This window comes from Thunnus albacares, chromosome 9 (genome assembly GCF_914725855.1).
Source record: "Thunnus albacares chromosome 9, fThuAlb1.1, whole genome shotgun sequence".
Lineage (NCBI taxonomy): Eukaryota > Metazoa > Chordata > Actinopteri > Scombriformes > Scombridae > Thunnus > Thunnus albacares.
The window spans coordinates 18,702,427-18,720,352 of record NC_058114.1 but is presented as its reverse complement, the minus strand read 5'-3'; the positions used below and the strand labels follow the sequence as shown (position 1 = coordinate 18,720,352).

At 41.1% G+C, this 17,926-nt stretch overlaps 4 protein-coding genes across 6 annotated transcripts; 2 read left to right on the top strand and 2 right to left on the bottom strand.

Annotated features, from left to right (window-relative positions):
• The first annotated feature begins 1,379 nt into the window (after window positions 1-1,379).
• timm13 (translocase of inner mitochondrial membrane 13 homolog (yeast)) lies at window positions 1,380-3,644 on the top strand. Its single transcript, XM_044360843.1, has 3 exons — window positions 1,380-1,628; window positions 2,014-2,082; window positions 2,450-3,644. The coding sequence occupies exons 1-3, from the start codon at window positions 1,509-1,511 to the stop codon at window positions 2,546-2,548; spliced, it is 288 nt and encodes a 95-aa protein (XP_044216778.1). The 5' UTR covers window positions 1,380-1,508; the 3' UTR covers window positions 2,549-3,644.
• Window positions 2,761-12,011, bottom strand: tmprss9 (transmembrane serine protease 9). Of its 2 annotated transcripts, none has more exons than XM_044360836.1 (16): window positions 11,896-12,011; window positions 10,429-10,655; window positions 10,114-10,241; window positions 9,965-10,032; window positions 9,699-9,874; window positions 9,503-9,547; window positions 9,135-9,248; window positions 8,878-9,043; window positions 8,426-8,700; window positions 7,680-7,822; window positions 6,912-7,197; window positions 6,688-6,801; window positions 6,444-6,612; window positions 5,988-6,253; window positions 5,209-5,345; window positions 2,761-4,562 (listed from the first exon to the last, which is right to left on the bottom strand). In XM_044360836.1, the coding sequence occupies exons 2-16, from the start codon at window positions 10,571-10,573 to the stop codon at window positions 4,401-4,403; spliced, it is 2,394 nt and encodes a 797-aa protein (XP_044216771.1). In that variant the 5' UTR covers window positions 10,574-10,655; window positions 11,896-12,011; the 3' UTR covers window positions 2,761-4,400. The 2 variants fall into 2 exon arrangements, with proteins under 2 accessions (XP_044216771.1, XP_044216770.1); XM_044360835.1 differs by lacking the exon at window positions 11,896-12,011 and adding an exon at window positions 11,470-11,871.
• Window positions 12,012-13,289: 1,278 nt separating this feature from the next.
• lsm7 (LSM7 homolog, U6 small nuclear RNA and mRNA degradation associated) lies at window positions 13,290-15,104 on the bottom strand. Its single transcript, XM_044360842.1, has 4 exons — window positions 15,017-15,104; window positions 14,667-14,757; window positions 14,478-14,549; window positions 13,290-13,509 (listed from the first exon to the last, which is right to left on the bottom strand). Exons 1-4 carry the CDS (start codon window positions 15,020-15,022, stop codon window positions 13,367-13,369), a joined length of 312 nt encoding a protein of 103 aa, XP_044216777.1. The 5' UTR covers window positions 15,023-15,104; the 3' UTR covers window positions 13,290-13,366.
• A 110-nt stretch (window positions 15,105-15,214) lies between these two features.
• LOC122988497 (kelch-like protein 23) lies at window positions 15,215-17,661 on the top strand. Of its 2 annotated transcripts, XM_044360838.1 has the most exons (4): window positions 15,215-16,332; window positions 16,472-16,883; window positions 17,058-17,220; window positions 17,529-17,661. In XM_044360838.1, the coding sequence occupies exons 1-4, from the start codon at window positions 15,363-15,365 to the stop codon at window positions 17,637-17,639; spliced, it is 1,656 nt and encodes a 551-aa protein (XP_044216773.1). In that variant the 5' UTR covers window positions 15,215-15,362; the 3' UTR covers window positions 17,640-17,661. The 2 variants fall into 2 exon arrangements, with proteins under 2 accessions (XP_044216773.1, XP_044216772.1); XM_044360837.1 differs by having other exon boundaries at window positions 17,058-17,661.
• The last annotated feature ends 265 nt before the right edge of the window (window positions 17,662-17,926 follow it).

Sequence of the window (17,926 nt, the reverse complement as noted above, 5' to 3'; positions counted from 1 at the left end):
TGCAGATGTATTTATTAATTTTATTATAACAAAAATTCAGCCAAAATAAACAAGACACAAAAAGATGAGTCGAAAACATAAAAATTTGAAAGGCTAACCTCTGGCTGTAAAGAATGTATTAGAGGTAATTTATCACAAAGGCAATTAGCTTGCTCAATTCCTAGAGACTCAATCTTAATCTGTGATCCTAATCTCTTTTTCTTATATAATTTGTGTATTGTATTTTATTACTGTACTTGGAGTATTCATACTGTCAGTGTTGTTGTTCTGTGGTTGTTCTGTTTTCCACTTTTGCGGACAATCAAGTCTATTCTATTCTATTGGAAGACAGAAAACAAACAAAATAGTCTATCCAGTAATTTCACTAAAATAATGCAATCTAATTTTAAAGGGTAATTGAATAATAAGTGCTGGACATAACCAAATGCTATTGTTGCTACAATGAAATGACTGAATATGCTGTAGACTACTGTTGAAACTGTTAATGGAAGATGGATGAATGATGGATGGATGATCATATGTATTGAAAATATACTTTCACTATTTGTTATATGTATCTGTTGGTTGCACATTTCAAGAAAAGTCTCCATTGGAAAACTTGAGTTGAGTAATTAAGTAGAGCATATCGCCACCTTGTGGCAACACGTGTACACGCAGGTTTTTGTAAAGGAGGGTGTGTGTGTGTGTGTGTGTGTGTGTGTGCTGACCATAAATGCTGACAAGCCATATATGTCTCTTAAAGTCCCCTTCCACTCAAATATATGTTTCTCTTCATGTTCCTATAGTTGAATGTTTGAGCTTCACTGTGCAGAATGATGTATGTGCAGAGTTTGACCCATAAAGTCTGTTTCCACATTCATCTACTGAAAGTGGAAAATCTCTCTGTGCTCATTGGAAATCAGATTTTTAGGGGTGGGCCTACAAGCAAGATGTGTGACATCACAACTAGTTTGGAGCCAATCCTGGTCCAATATTCAGCTTGGAAACCTGAGGCCTCTAGTGCACATACACTGAGAATGGACATCACAGTGAAATAAGAGACCTCTTGGGTCCAGCAGTTAAACTTTAGAAATGAACAAAATGAACATATTCATAGTTTCTGGAATTGTTAATGAGGAGATGTCGTTTTAAGGATTTTAACATTTTAGTATTTTTTTGTGGAAAAAGCATATCAGACAAACATTATTGTTCCAAGAAGAGTATTTTTATATGTATCAATATATGTCTGGAGGGGATCTTTAAGTATTATAAACACATGAGTTCAAAACATATATATCCCAGAAAGTGTTTTTGGCTGTAGTATATTGACTGCACTGTAGCCACTCACCAAAAAAACTACATTTCCCATGTCGGGATCCTGCATACGGAAATGACGTATGCACCCTTCCGCCGCTCTCAAGGGCACAGACCACTAACGTAACGTTAGCTAAAGCTAGCAGCGGCGCACCACACGTGTGTTTACAGAGGATCGTATAATCTTAAGAGTTTAGTTAACGACTCCGGTAGAAATGGACGGATTTGGTTCTGACTTCTCAGCAGGAGGATCGGGCGGCAAAATGGACACCGGCACGATTATGGAGCAGGTCAAGGTCCAGATCGCGGTAGCTAATGCTCAGGAGCTGCTGCAGGTAAATCAATGGACACGGCTGCTAAACTAGCAGCACTAACCTGACACTCAGACCATGTTAGAGTTAACTGGAGTGGCGTTTATTAGGGATGATATGACCTTTATTAATCCCGTCATAGCGTTACACGCAGATATGGTTATTGATTTGTTCCCACATTTATGAAACGTGACTTATACAAACACAACATTAGTCACTGAAGTGCTGTTGATACTAAACCTTGACTTTTCAAACAGCTGCAACTCGGTGTTTTGAGTTTTTCTTACTCGCAAATTGTCATATAAATGTGCACACGGTGATGTTGTGAACTTGTGGTTGTAACTAGAAATTAGCTGTCAGTTATAAGTTAGTTATAATAAATTTAATAATCTCTCCATTCATGTTCCAGAGGATGACAGATAAATGCTTCAAGAAGTGCATAGGTAAACCTGGAAGCACGCTGGACAACTCAGAGCAGGTATGTGTTGGGCCGTAGAAAATGACAAGTTTGCTTTCAGATGTAAAATTTACAGCAGAAACAAGTAGTCCGCCTTAATGACTGCTTATATGTTTGTCATTTTTAAGCAAAAATTAGAATAATCCACTGGTTCCAGTATCTACCAAATGTTAGGTTTTGCTGTTTTTCTTAGTAAACTGTTCATATTTGGGGTTTGGACTATTGTTCAGACTAAACAAAGTAATATGAATATTTCAACTTTTGTTATGGGCATTTTACATGAATTTTAAGATATTTTGTAGAGCAAATAATGAATGGCAGCACTGAAAAAGACACTTTTACTCAGTTTCAGGGTTAAAACTTCACCTCACTGCTTTTATCCACACAGAAATGCATTGCCATGTGTATGGACCGGTATATGGATGCCTGGAACACTGTTTCCCGAACATACAACTCTAGACTACAGAGAGAAAGAGCTCGCATGTGAGCATTGGTCTCTTCGCCCTTTCCCTCCTCGGGCCACCGCTTACCCACAGAGGAGCACAGTGCACCACCAGAGGTCATGAGGTGTGCACGGGTGTGTCACGGCAGCAGCACACCATCAACTTTTGTCATTTTACCTCACAGACAGGCTAGCAGAGCCTGTGGACTCTAGCCATAACAGTGTCTCTGTGTGGACGTTTTCTTTTTGCTCTGAGGAAAAGTTCAGTAACAAAGATTAACTATTTGTGTTTTTATGGTATATATATATATAATTAATCTTCTGGTTAACCATTAAACATGCCATGATAAAAGCTGCAGGATGGACCTGCATGTAGGTCAGGAGAATTGGAAACTCTAAATTGCTTATTGGAGTGAATGAAAGTGTGACTGTGTTTGCGTGTGTGTGTTAGCCCTGTGATTGACAAATTGTTCTGGCTGTATCCCAATATTTGATATTGTCAATGGGGCTGTCATTGATTAGTCAACAGCAGAACTATGGCCTTTGTTGTTTGGAGTAAATGTAAGAGTTTATTAATGTGACTTCAATAGAAACACTGTATTTAACCTGACATCTTCCTGCCAACAGACTAAGCTTTAGTCTGTATAATTAGGACACATGATACTGATAAGGGTTAATGGGACTTGAGTCTCTCAGTTACTAAAATTGCTCCTTAAAATACTGTGTCAGCAGTGTTCTCATTCTTTCCTAATGTGTACATACAGAATATTTGTGCCTACCAAACATGCAGCACAACCGGAGCCCTGAAGGGGAAACGCAACACAGCTTTCCTTAACACGCCGTGTGAGGTGAACCTGCTCTGTAGACCTACTTAAAACCAACAGAAAGAATTGAGGAGCAACTTTGTGTTTTCACAACCGTGAACCTGACATTCACAAGCCTCCAAACAGTCCTATATCAAAGTACGCCTGGAGAACAAAACTGTTTTGTCTGACCTGTTTTCTAGTTGTCACACTATCTGCCGCCCTCCACAGTAGTGGGCTTGTTTCAGCAGGGTCTGCCATGCTGTAGATGTGGTATTGAATCTTTCTCAGCTTTGTGTGTGCGGTTTGTCAGATGTCTGGGAACCAAATTTCTTTTTTTTAAAAAAAAATCTTGCTGAGGTTTTGTGGGGAAGTACAAGCCAAATAAGCCTGCGAACATTATTTGCAGTTTGATTGGAGGTGTGCATGTGAGCAAGTGAAATGGTTTTCCTGAAAAATAAATAAATCATGTCAATCAGTTTTTTCCTCTTGTGTTGGTTTTAAATTTCTCATCAAAAAGAGTGAAAATTTGTCAATGAAGCAACCTGTTTTGTTGCCTTCATGGAACTCAGGCAAAAGGTGAATTCCTTTATATATTTCCCCCAGAAAGTCCTCCATTCAGTGACCATTACTACATTGCAACCTAGTCTTACTATTTTTCTAAAACACAAAAACAGACAAGGAAATGTGCCCATAAATGAACCACATATATTCAGAACCCCACACAAAATGACAAAAAATACACTGCACCATGTATGTTTACCAGTCAGGAAAATAAATAACTGAAATAAATACTTTCAATCATGCATTTACTTGCAAAATGTCCACTCGCCAAAGATCAGAATTCTCCATATTTCTTCAGCACATGTTGAAAGAGGATGGTCCCAGTTGAGATGATTGCACAGTATTACAAACAGCACCCGTGACCCAATAGGTCACACAGGTCAATACAACAGTAAGTGTGAGTGTATTGACTGTGTTAGCATGACTTCAGTCCTTGTAAAGTATAATTTTGTGGAGAAAAGGAAAATCCGCTGTCCATTTGGTGTATCATCTCTCTGGGCACAGCTGCTTTTTTTGCTTCTTATCAAACTTCAGAAAGGCAGGTATGTAGATATCCATTTCCTTACAGATGTCACTCGAGTGTAAACCCCTGGAAAACCTATTCGCCCGCATCCATGTCCCCAGCTGGTCACTCCAGCAATAAACCATTGGCCAGAGAGCTGGCGACAGGTCAGTGGCCCTCCAGAGTCTCCCTGAATGATGGAGAAGAGAGGCAAGAAACACCAACAGATCTGCAGTTATTATTTTGCTAAAGGTAATAATTTCTTCTATGTTCTTAAGTGGGTACAAAGAGAATGTCACTTGGATAGCTGCTGAGATGCCAGGTGCTTTGACCGAGACAGGAATGCATGTGGGTTTCCTTACATAAGAAGATTACAGAGAGGGAGCAGGTGAGAAGGGGAGCTCTGTATTTTTAGGAAAGAAACTCCACTCTTTCCCATTAGAGAGATTTGCATCTCTCACATACAGTAAGTGTAACAATTTTTTGAATTAGCAACACTTGTTTACTCCGTCATGTTAGCATCATAATTGTAATACCCAAAGTATTCTTAAACCACAATTTATTTGTATGTTTTTACTTTTTCAGAGACAAGTCCTAGAATTCTCTAAGGAGGAAAAGGGCAACACTTACTTTGCTCTGACCTGGTTAACCAGCCACTGTAAAAAGAATTATCAAAGCCATGGCCCTATTTCCCAGAGTCTTTGAGCACTTGTTTAATCTCGGCCCACAATCTTACTGCTCAGACGCTGCCAAGACTGTACCACCCAGATGTCTGGCCCATTCCCAGGCTTTTAAAAAAGTTTTTGTGTCACACAGTATACTGTACTACATCTTACCAAACAAGTGTCTCTGCCTCCCTCCATGTATCCAGCACACATCATGTTAGGACTCAGTATGTCTCCATATGACTGCTGGCAGTCTGCCTGGTCGATGATGTTCACTGCAGCTTTCTGCAGCAGGTTGGTCAATGAACCTATGGGAAGGAGAATGACATCTATACTAGTGGCTTATGCATTTTCACTAAGATAAAGCCTGATTACAAAACTGTTTATGGAAAGACAAGTTTCTGTTACATTTTTAACACAACACTAAAAACCTAATTTCATTCATCTCCATCCTGCTGGTCAAGCAGTAGAAGTTTCAGTGGGAAGATAATTCAGGAGAGTGTGAAACTATCTGCATGGCTGCAGAGTTAAATGAGAAAATATCATATGTACTGTAATCTAAGTGCCCATTCATAGTTCATGTAATATTCATAAGAGGATAAGTGGATGGCCATACAGCCCAGGGATAATTTGCTTAGCACAAGAACTCTTGTAAATGTAAAATAAGAAGGATTCTGTTAAGTCTGTTTTCCTGTTTTTACTGTAATAATAATGTTGGAACTTCACTCCACTGATGTTTTCTTGCCTCTACCCACATTTCTCAACCAAGATGCTCCTCATAATTTCTTTTTTTTTTTTTTTTTTTTTTTGTGTGACCATAGAATTCCATGTGGAGGATGATTTCTAAATGGTCAGTTTGTTTTAACATGTTAATATCATTAATGCACTTGTGCAATGCTTTCTGGGAAACTATATGTCATATCAGTGTGAAGCAACACTACATTTCTCACCTCCTTCCCTCATGGATCCCCAGCCTGTGATGTAGCACTCTGCATTCTTCAGGAAGCGGTGCACCGGTGAGGGGAGACAGACAGACTGGATGGTGTAGGACGTTGGGGCTGGGACTGCTAGCTCCAGCAGAGCCACATCATGGTCCATGCTGGTGCCATTAAAAGCTGGGTGGATGATGACCCTCTGGATGGGTATGACCAGTGCTCCTACCCCTGAGCGCAGCACAGATCCCAGGCTCACAGCCCAGTTAGTAGGGCTCGAGTCACTGTGGGTGTAGGTTATAACAGGGTCAGGACCACTCTGGATCTAATAGAAGAGTTATTGAGTATATAACTGTGTGTGCTAGTGGTGTGATTTTTAATTTTGCTGCTGTGCTAAATCACATAGCTTCAGGTTGTGTGAGGTGATATTCCATGTTTTAAAAAGTAACTTAAAATTTAGCTAATACACAGAACCTTTTGAAGCAGTGTGCTGCACTCAGCAACCATTTGCTGTGAATGAGTGTGGCGCCACAACGGTGAAGTCTCTGGTACTGGAGACTGCCAATCCAAGGCCACTCCCCCCTACGAGCTGTTACTCCACCCACAATCCTCTGGGAGCCCAATGCAGGGCGCACACCGCAGTCTGAAATAAAAACACATGTCAGAAACATTTCTTTTAAAGCAAGTCACGTTCTCTGCTTTACGCATATAAACTAACCACAGTTTCTTTCGTCAGCCTGGTTGGGGCAGTCAGGGACTCCATCACACTCTGGATTGACCTTGCCGATGCAGGAAGAGGCACTACACTGGAAGTTCCCACTGCAGTTCAAGACTAAAAGACATGATGAAGAGAGAAGCATGGGTATTAGGCTACTAACTGGTGAATGAGCAACTCATTTATAAATTATTTTAGCAGTGAAGTTGCTTTCATTAGGACAATACCAGGAAGTGTTGGTGCAGGCGACACATCCATGGCTATTGTCCTGGGTGCCGGTGGGTTATTAAAGGTCTCTCCTGGAACAGTACCTGGCACAGTAGGAACATACTGGGAGTAATCGTGGACCAAGCTGGGATCTGTGTGGCTTAGAATCCAGTTGCGGAGCCTGGTGATCCGAGAATAAACCCCAGGCCTGTTGATCTGGGCGCAGCCCACACCCCAGCTCACCACTCCAGCCAGGAAGAACCTCCCCGGGGCCCCCTCACACACCAGAGGCCCTCCAGAATCACCCTGCAAGAAAAACACAACACCTCTGATTATCTGTACTCAGGGCAGTGCTGTTGTTCTGCAGAAAGCTTGTGTCATTTTGCTGATTTTCAACTCTGTGTGTCAGTTTAGAAAATGAATTGACGTGTCTATGATGGTCAAACTGAAAACAAATGGGACAAAGCTTCAAGTTCCCACATATGATATAATATTCACTAGGGAGCAATGCCTTGTTTTCTTCTTGTCATATTAACAGCACACATCATCATGTTAAGCTGGACTGAAAATAACAGCAACAGCCTACAGGCCTCTATTTTTAGGGTGGGACCAGTTTTATCACACAGTTTCAACACCAAGTATAGTTTCAAAATAGTAAAAGAAAACCAGATCATCATTGTACGTACACAAACTTTGCCCCAAGTCAAGAATCTATTGTAAGAAGATGTAAGTTGATAGCTCATACTATTGTAGCTACATTATGTGAACCACATAAAAACAGCACTGACCTGACAAGAGTCCACCTTGCCCTGCAGGAATCCAGCACACATCATGTTTTGAGAAACTGCTCCTCTGTACACAGACGATTTATTGCAAACCTTGGAGTCAATGATTTTCACCACCGCCTTCTGCAGTGTGGGAGGCACTTCAGCTGAATGACAGAAGAGCACAAGACAACTGAATTATTCATTATTGATCATGTTTGAGCTTGAAGTCCAGCTGCACAGCAGTAGAAATTTTTGATATGATATTATAATTATATACAGTATACACACAAAAGCTATTTCATGTACTTTTCAATGACAAGGGACAACAGCTTTCAAGAACATTAGGGTGTACTGTAAGTCTAGAATAACTGCATATAGAGCTGGATAATACAATTCTGAAATATGAGAGAGGATGTTATGTAGGACTTTAGCTGTCATGATGTAGCTTAAATGTGTGTCTAAAAGCCTGCATTACTGTTTATGGATACAATTTTCCCATACGACTGACTGTTGTAGCTGAGCCATGAAATAAACATCGAATGCCTTAATTATCCTGTTTGTTCCTTGTCTCTGCACTATGAATGATTTATTTTTCATTATTATCTTATGGGAAAATATCATCTGAAAACTTCAACAGACAATGTTGGCACTCAATTGACATCATAGTGGGTCAAGAAAAAAAAGGATGAGAAATCTGTAAATGAGCTCCTTTTCAGTCTAAATCCCTCATCTGTTGTTCTGAGGTGAATTCCTGCAGGCAGACTCACAATTAAACATGTTTAGTGCACCCCACCCCGACACCACACAGCTGTGGCCGGGAGCAAAGACGTGAGATGGGGAGGGCAGGCACACAGGCTGGATGTAAGGGCTGAAGGTGAGAGGGGTCTCCAGCTCCAGTACAGTCACATCATTGTCGGTGGTCATGGGGTTATAGTCTGGAGACACAACCAGCGACTTGATGTTAATCGTTTTGGACTCTGACTCCTCGCCGCTCACCAGGCTGGCTCCTACAAGGGCCGTCCACTCTTTGGGGTCGTCATCCCTAAAAATAGAGAGGTAGACAAATCGTGGTTTCAATTTATTATATGTAATTCCATGAATTTCACAATTTAGTGTCTAATGAAATCGTCCTTAAACTTCTGATTACTAATGTAGCAGGTTGTTAGTAATCACCACTTAGGAAATACAACTTGCTCACAGGTTGACAATTGCGGCATACCTCTCAAAGCAGTGTGCTGCGCTGACCAGCCACCGTTCGCTGATGATGGAGGCTCCACAAGTGTGGCGTCCATGGTGCCTCAGACTGACCTGCCACGGCAGCTCCCCTTGCCGAGCATCTTCACCACCCACAACCCGACTCCCCATGGCAGGACGTGTGCCGCAGACTGAGAGGGAGAGTGTGATGAGTGGATAAGATGGAGGGTGGGAGAGAAAGAGGGATTGAGGTAATAATTTATAGTTTGAAGAGTCACTCACCGCAACGAGCTTCATCAGATCCATCTGCGCAGTCCGGTATGAAGTCACACCCTGGATTTAATTTGGTGACGCATTCTCCGTTGTCACAAGTGAAGGTGTTGTCAGGACATCTGGCTGGAGAGTCCAGATGTTAAATGGAGATGAGAGTTAGAGAAAGGATGATGTAAACAAGTCATAAATAACTCAGAGAAATAAACAAAGAATTAGAACAACCTTTTGAAAGGAAACTTAAGATATGTATTAAACAATATATAGGTAATATTCCTTTAAGATGTAATTGTTTAAGGTGTTTAGGTGCAAGAAGGATGGCTGTGTTTATTAAATATTTTCAAATACCATTGGATGTGGGTCAAAAAACATACACTCACCTATCATATCATCTCCAATCGCATAAAATGACTTCCCGCTGGCCCCTGGGAATAGAGAGAAAGCATTATTAGATCCTGTGAAGACTGTTGCAGCTTTGAGACAATGCACTGCTGTGGCCTATTTTCATAACTCACACTACACACATCCACTTGTAAGGCCACAGACAGTCAACTGATGACAGTATTGTTTTACTACCCAGTAAGATGATAGCGCTGATCTGTCCAAACTCAGGCACCTCTAGTGGTTTCCCGTGCATGACTGAGCTGAGCCCTGCTCTCAGCAAGTCCTGAACAAAGTTGTCTGAATACTGCTGGACCCTGGAGACCCTGAAGACCAGTCTGAATGTCGCCATCACGTCACCATTAATGTTACTGGAAAAAACAGGGGAAAAAACACAATGTGGTTGTTTCAAAGACCTCAGATGTGATTTTTTAAAAATTTGTTGTTCACCTCTCACTCACCCATAGGCAACAATACTACAGTCAATGTAGTGATGTGATACTGATGAGGCAGTGAAGACGTTTTTAATCTGTAAGAAAGTGAAAATTAACGATTTAGCACATTTTAAAGGAAATATTAAGCTCTCATCATGGTGACTGTCAGGACCAACCTTTGATTTTAAAACTGAAGACAGTACTATGGAGAAGCCAGAGTTCTCATCCTGCAGAACAGGGTCATACTTCAGACCCTTCAGCTCCACTGTCTCCATGAAATAATGCTGCTCCTGCACCAGGTATGCTGGCAAAAATAGAGGAGAAATAACACGGATGGCAACAAAAATGGATCAACTTTAGAAACTGTTTATAACAGAGGGGTCTAAAGAGCTTAGAACATGTTACTTTGTGCCTTTATGGTACGTTAAATGTCTCAAATTAAAGTTATGTGATTGTGTTGTGAATGTGACATTAACTGTCTGCAAACCTACCAATAAGCAGGCCTACAAAGACTCCTATAACGAGGAAGAAGAGGAGGAAAGCTACGAGGGTACTCCTGTAGCAGGCAGGGTTGGAGGGAGCAGAAGAGGGTCCTGGAGAGGACCACGACCCTCCTCCATCCTTCTTCACCTCCATGTTGGATTCACAGCACCAACCTCACAACTCACATTCCACTGTCTCCAGTATCATATTGCCCAGTAGACAAAATTATCCAGGCCTGGGAAAAAATACAATAGCAGTTGTTCTGTAATTCACCGTATTCAGTATGACCTAAAATGTTTGATGACACACTGGGATATAATATGAGATGTAGATGGTGACACCTTATAAATAAGAATATGTTTATGACATTGATATAAATATATCACAATATGGAATATTTATGTCAAATCACATTTACAGTGTGTGTTCATTTGCAAGGCATTATGCCAGACAAGTGTTTACACATGTAAACCAAAACCTTAGATAGCTATTTTTTTAAAAATGTAAATTTGACCAGCAGAAATACGTGAAATGATTACACTATGTTCATCAGGTAGGAATCCACTGAAAGTTAATAATATTTAATAATTATTTTTCCCCAGTCCTTGTTATAGGTAGTATAATCTCCATTTGACGATTCACACACATAATCCTGCATAAATTCATGATACAATATTCACCAATGATGGGTATTCAATAGGATAAGAAGGTTATAAAATGTTCCAAACCAATGGAAGGTAGCCTGCTGGAAAGACTAATTATTTTGAGGAATATTAACTCGTCAAGTCTACATAAAAACATCAAGCTCCTGGATCGTGCTGGCGTGCTTAAAGCCATGTTACTTCGTGATCACAAATCAGATGTGGAATAAGGTCACAGCACAAAACAAGAAAACTTTCCAAAAGTTTTACAGATAACAAGAATTAAATGAATTAATAGACTCGATGAAAATTTTCCCCGCAGCAGCCATTTACGCACCGTGACTCCAGGTGCACCTGTGCGGAGCATTAAACAATACAGGCTTTATGTTCTGAGGTAAACTCACTCACCTCTTTCTTCTCTCATTCCCCTGAACACTGACATTTACGATATCCTGCCGTTCTTAGTGCATGACTTGACGCGCACAAGAATACATACATGGATGGAAGACAAGGGACAAGACCGAGAGGTCCGCTATTTGTTCCACCTGCCAAAGGGGCGTGCCGCGTCCGTCCCGCGAAAGTAACTCCCCTTTTCAGTTTACTTTAGGAAGTCGACTCGGCCTCAGAAATCCCCTTCCGACCCTCCTCCCTTCGGTCTTGATCCCTCTGAGCGCAAAAAAACGCTTTTAGGTTACGCCTCGATATGCACAAGCGTTTCTGCTGTCACCTCAGAGCTTCCATTATATCCAGGTAAACATCCGGTGCTCCTTGACGCAACTCACATTAAAGCAAATTTAATAACGCTGGAAAAAAACAGGGAATAAAAAAATCTACCTGCTCTTCAGTGCAGCCCAGCACTCCCTCTAGTTGCTGCCCGTCTGTGCTCCACTGACACAGTGACTGAGCAGCAGAGGAGGGGCGAGGACTCCTGGAAATTTATTTTACTTTTGGCTGCAAGTCCCGGACTCACACCTGGCAAATCTTTAGGGGCCTTTTTTTTTTATTTATTTATTTATTTATTTATTTTTTTACCTCCAATCAGTTCAGTTCAGGTGCCTTTACTATGAATTTATTAGCCTATGGCACTTACATTTAGAGGGAAGAAGTGACATTATATAAAACTCCATTTTAGGGAGATTTTTCAAAATTCACAATATATATTATACAAAAATATATTTTATATTCAAAAATCTATTAAGTGAAATTTGGAACATAATTCAGGACACAATGTTGACAAGAAAAATACCAATACAAAGTTCACAAGTGAGATGTAAGCCCCTCATTTTACATTACTTGGGACTATGAAAACAATACATTTACTTGTCTTACTTCCCCTTAAAAAGGTACAATCCTACCTAAAGTGAATGTAGTTTACTTAAATGATTCCCCCACCCTGTTAAAAGCGCTCCTGACTTAAAGCAGTTAATACCACAATGTGTCTTTGTCAGTGTGCCGACAGGCTTGAATGGCTTATCATCACACACAACACACACTCCCTTTATCCCTATGAACACTTGAGGGTGACAAATACCTTTGTTACTGTTTGAAAAAGAGGATGGAGCTGTAGCCAGTTTTCCGCAGATTAGGTGGACAGTTGGCCTGTGATACATGACATAATCTATTAATGTGTGTGATTGTAAAAGGACCATAGGTGCAAATTAGCTGTGACTAAGCCAGGTGAAAGTTAGATTTGAGCTTTTATTTAACCAGATGATTGTTTTTTTCCTGGCCAAATTAGGCAGCAATGACTGAATAACTATATCAAACACCAGGGGCCACTGCGCACTGCTGAATAGGTTATAATCCCGCTGGAAAAGTCTTCAATCAAGACGTTCAGGGTTCTCTCAATTACATTTAAAATAAGTGTAGTTTCTGCAACTCAGTCCTCAATTTGTCCATCCAAAATGTACAAGTGCAAAGAAGACAAACATTTACAAGACCCAACATACGTTTTCATTTTATTTTCTTATCAAAAACAAAGAGGAGTAAAAAGTTCAGTTATTCTGGATAAAAAGAAAACGGTACTGTTAACACTTTCCAAACTTGTGGGCTCTTTACAACTCAAATCTTTGCAAATTTGCACACCACAGATAGAAACAAAAGTGCTTTCAAATGTCCTTTTGCTGATCAACTTATGATTTTTAACAACAGAAATTTGCTTTGTTTTATACATCACTACTGTTACAATTTAAAAAATTAAAATAAGAAAAAAAAAACTTGCAAAATATTCAAGTGTGTGCATGTTTGTATTTGTGTGTGTGTGTGTGTGTGTGTGTCTGTGGCTCAGAGAGTGACAGACTGTGTGTTAGCCATCCTGCTGCTGTATGAATGGATTTGGTATAGCCTCCATGCCATCCTGAGGACAGATAAGCACTACGGAGGTCCCTCTGCAGACCACCAGTCCCAGCTGCCTGGTGTCTTCTGTCAGCTTTAGCTGGTCATCTGGATCTGGATGGACAAGGATTGCAGACAACAACAGTTAAAGTTCCAAGTCGAACAATTATTCAAATCAATCAATTGTCATTGAATTACTCCTAAACCAAGCCAGACACATCTCCTACTGTACCATGTGTTCAAAAGGAGACAATCTGAAGGCAAACTTTGGGTTAATTACCAAACGTGGCTTTTTCTGCATGATTAAAGGTTTTTTTTACGCATTTTAAGCATCAGAGTCTGATTACAGGTCTTGATGAGTGCCACTGTATATGTGGAAAAAGTTGTATAAAGCATTTTGTGGCTCCAGAGAGAGCAGCTTGAAATTAGAGTCAGCGTCAGTTGGGGCTGTAGACAACAAATTTGGAAGGGAAAAAAAGTGGGACCATGATGTTAGTGAGGCATGAGGTTACCAGACCTCTGAAGCCCACTCCTAATCTCTGCTTAAGGCTAGCGGCTTGAAGCTTTTGTTCTTGATGATTGTTACGTCTGCAGAGCAGAGCTGCAGTGTATTATCAATCATCAGATAAAATCAATCTAGTCTCAGAATGCTGCTGACTCAAATTCAGCATTTAGACACATTGAGCTTTTAGCCACAGACTATAAAGTTCAATAAAATCTCTAAACTTTGCTTGCTTTTGCTACTATTGTTGTTCATCTTTCCATCAGATGAGGACACTTTTTTAAAGATATAACTTGATTAATTTCAGTCAGAAACATTTTTAACTAAATCACTTTATTTGTAGATTTCTATTTTATTTATATATATTATATTTTGATTGTTATGCACCACAACACTAAGGCAACATCCTTGTATGTGTAAACCTACTTGACAATAAACCTGTTTCTGATTCATGTAGAGCAGTAGGTGGTAACAATTTCATGTTTTTTTATCTGACAAGCTGTCGAAATGAATGAACCCTCGCGGTGTTTAGTGTATTTCTATTCTCATTTTAAACAGACACATTCATGCCGTTTCTCACCCCGCATGTACTCGATGGTGCCGTCCAGCACCAGGTTCAGCAGAGGGTCGAAACCTTTCAGGACACCGCTGGCTAGATGGGAAAAATACACAGTGTAAAGATTCATGTAGGAAACTTTCACTCCAAACAAACAGTCGCTGGTGTTTGTACCGTTTCATCTGGTTAAGCCATCACAATAGATGCACCTACCCTCTCGTCCTCCTTGAAACTTCACACGAATCGGCTTGTCGATGTATTTTGACAAGTCGAAGATACTCTCCTTTTTCTTCTTTTCTTTATCCTAAAAACATGTAAAGCGACATTGTTTTTAAGTCACATGCAAGCTAGCCGCACACAAACATTAACTTAGCATTACGTTAGCTTTGATGGCTAAACAGCGAATTACAGAACAGCCGCGTGTTAATTACACACAAGCATTTATGGTACATATCAACTTATGTTCAGAGTAAACACTTGCCAGTAAAGAATATAACTGGGTATGTTAATAAGTACAGTGGTAATGTGATGTTTGAATGAAAGCGAACACCATACGAACTCACCGCCATGTTAGCTGCGTGACACGGAAGTTAAACTTTGACCTCAGAAATGTTCCACCAATCAAATCGTTGAGCGCCTATCGCCGTGAGAATGACGTGATTAGTTTGTAGTTTATTAGTTTGTTGCCCCCACGACAAAAGTAAAATGATCTTAGTTTATTTGATAAGACAATGTGTGCTCATTTTGAATCCCTGCCCAGCAGATGCTCTCTGTGTTATAATTAGCATCTGTTTTCAAACTGACGACCTTTCCCTGCATTGCATCCAGCCAGCAGGCAGCCGGGGGCAAATCTATTAATAACACTAGTTGGTGTGCTGTAAACCAGAAAGAGGTGCAGTTTGTTGTGACATGGCCTGCAGAGCAGACACCGAGCTGAAACCTCAAAGCTTTAAATTTACAGTTCCCTCAGAGCAGGAGGATGAATCTGCTTTACTCGAGGAAGACTCTGAGCCCGAGGTAATCCCTGATGCCGTGCTACAGGTAGAGGGAGAGTCTTTTTATGTCAACCGTCAACAGCTTGCTCTCCAGAGTCCTTACTTCAGGGCTCTGTTCTTTGGCTGTGGCGTAGAGAGCAACAAAAGGCATGTTGAGCTCAAAGGTGTGGGCCTGCAGCATTTCCGGGTCCTGATGGAATACAGCAAGACATCCAGTCTAGCTTTGGACAGAGAAAACGTTCTGGGGATCCTTGAGACTGCAGACTTCCTCCAACTAGAGCGAGCCAGACTGCTGTGCTGCAAGTTTCTCGAGCGTGAGCTGCACCTCAGTAACTGTTTGGGAATGATGGCGTATGCCTGGCAGCTGGGCTGCACTCAGCTCTACGCCGCAGCACGACAGGTGGTGCTCACACACTTCTCTGCTATTGTCGCTGAAGAGGACTTTGTGTACCTGTCTAAGGAGACGGTGGCACACCTTCTTGCCAGTGATGACCTGGCCATCCATAAAGATGATCTAGCTGTTGAGGCGACCCTACGCTGGGTGTCATTTGACCCTAAACGAGAGGAGCACTTTCTCGAGCTCATTGAGCTGGTGAGGCCTGAGTCACTGTCTTTACCGTTTATCACTGGACTTTTGACCAGAATGAAAAGCTCTGATCCCAGAGCCAAGCTCATCTGCAAGATGAATGAACATTTTCCAGCTTCTTGGTCAGTAGGCAGGTCAATACCAAGAACCAGGGCCAGAGAAACACTCTTTGTCCTGGGTGGACCTCACGATCAGGAGCAACAGGCACTGTACCAGTTTCATCCAGTCAGTGGTAGATGGCAGAGCTGTGCACCTCTGCAGAGGAAGAACCTCACACAGTACTCTGTAGCTGCAGTAGGTAATGGTTGGATATTGCTAATTATGATGTTCATGATGATGAAAATTAAGATGATGATGAGTTAGGGGCTGAATGGACATTAGAATTTTCATGTGGTTGTTTTTTTTACCATTATTTTGTCTTTTTTCTCATCATTTAGGAGACTGTGTGGTTGTGACAGGTGGCTACTTCCGTGATGTGTTGTGGTTCAGTGTGGACTGGGTCAGGATGTATGAATGTGGGAACCAGCGGTGGGTGGATGGGCCGGCCCTGCAGAAGTCCAGGCACAGCCACTGCTCCATAGGACTGGATTCAGTACTGTATGTCTTTGGGGGCAGTATGGATGAAGGGCTTGTGGATGATGTAGAAAGGCTGGTCTTGGGGTCAGAGGAGGGTTGGGAGGGGGTCAGCCCCATGATTATGGCTGTGGAGAGGGCAGCCACTGCCACTCTGGGGTCATGTATCTATGTAGCGTGCGGTCTGGATGAAAACGGGGAGGTGTACGGTGGAATTCAGAAGTACGCAGTGAGGGAGGATCAGTGGGATGTGGTCTCCTATTCTCCATTTCCACGGTGAGTGTGTCTCAGCACCAGCTCTTTATAAGTAGCTCTCAGCTTCACTCGCTGACACTGTAAACCTGACATTTAATTATTTAGGTATCAATGTCTGGAAAACATTCATCTTTCAGCCTCAGTTTGCAGGGAAATTATGTGAAAATGTGATCTTTTTATTAACCCCTTCCCTAGATATGACCTGGTTGCTACTGAGCTCAACGGTGCCCTCTACCTGTTTGGAGACCAAGCTTTGCGTTTTGATGAGGAGACAGATGAGTGGACTGCGCTGGAGGAGGAATGTCTGAGAAGAAAATTCTTCTGTGGCTGCACCACAGTCAGCGGACAGATATACCTGGTCAGTGAGAAAAAGAGTAACAAAGCATTCCCAAATATGGTGTTGCTGGACCCTTACATAGACACTTGCATTGAGGTAGATGATGCCATACCCTGTCCAGTGCCCCTCAGAGGGTGTGTCACCATGAGGATGGTCACATGATGGTGTGTGATGTAACTGAATGAAAAGTAATGTAATGATGAAATATAAACATATAAACAGATGAGACAAATTGAATTAACACATATTCAAGACTAGTTTATCTTCCACTTTAAATAAGACAACATTGTTGTGTTATTTAATGGATTTCATTTATTAAAACTTTTCAGCTGACCACACAATCAACAAAGCATCCATGTGCACTCTTGAGAGAACAGTCAAGTGTTACTTCAATGGAAACATCACATTTTTCCTGCTATGAGTTTTATATCTCTTTTTGATTAAAAAAACTATTCTACTGTGGGTCTAAGTGTGTTATTCTGTGGATCAGCCCTTTGAGTGCTCTATAACTTTGTTGTTTTAAATCCTACCTTGTATTGTGGGCCTGTTCAGACACAACAGTGTTTCTACTCCTATCACATTTGTCTGTCTATAAAAGATGAATAGATGCAGCATGTGGACATAGCAACCAATTATCTTAAAGAGAACCTATGAAAATGTAACACTAGTTTCTGGTAGTGAATGACATGAGTGTAGTGTGTTTTAGATTGTTTTTGAAAAATATCTC

Coding starts and splice junctions, on each gene's coding strand:
- LOC122988497 (XM_044360837.1), top strand. CDS start 15,363: ATGGCCTGCAGAGCAGACACCGAGCTGAAACCTCAAAGCTTTAAATTT. Junction 16,333..16,471: donor GTACTCTGTAGCTGCAGTAG/GTAATGGTTGGA, acceptor CTCATCATTTAG/GAGACTGTGTGGTTGTGACA. Junction 16,884..17,057: donor TCCTATTCTCCATTTCCACG/GTGAGTGTGTCT, acceptor CCCCTTCCCTAG/ATATGACCTGGTTGCTACTG.
- lsm7 (XM_044360842.1), bottom strand. Junction 14,550..14,666: donor GTTTCAAGGAGGACGAGAGG/GTAGGTGCATCT, acceptor TTTCCCATCTAG/CCAGCGGTGTCCTGAAAGGT. Junction 13,510..14,477: donor CACCATCGAGTACATGCGGG/GTGAGAAACGGC, acceptor TTGTCCATCCAG/ATCCAGATGACCAGCTAAAG.
- tmprss9 (XM_044360836.1), bottom strand. CDS start 10,573: ATGGAGGTGAAGAAGGATGGAGGAGGGTCGTGGTCCTCTCCAGGACCC. Junction 9,875..9,964: donor TGTAGTATTGTTGCCTATGG/GTGAGTGAGAGG, acceptor TGTTTTTTCCAG/TAACATTAATGGTGACGTGA. Junction 6,613..6,687: donor GGCTGACGAAAGAAACTGTG/GTTAGTTTATAT, acceptor TTTTTATTTCAG/ACTGCGGTGTGCGCCCTGCA.
- timm13 (XM_044360843.1), top strand. CDS start 1,509: ATGGACGGATTTGGTTCTGACTTCTCAGCAGGAGGATCGGGCGGCAAA. Junction 1,629..2,013: donor ATGCTCAGGAGCTGCTGCAG/GTAAATCAATGG, acceptor TTCATGTTCCAG/AGGATGACAGATAAATGCTT. Junction 2,083..2,449: donor CGCTGGACAACTCAGAGCAG/GTATGTGTTGGG, acceptor TTATCCACACAG/AAATGCATTGCCATGTGTAT.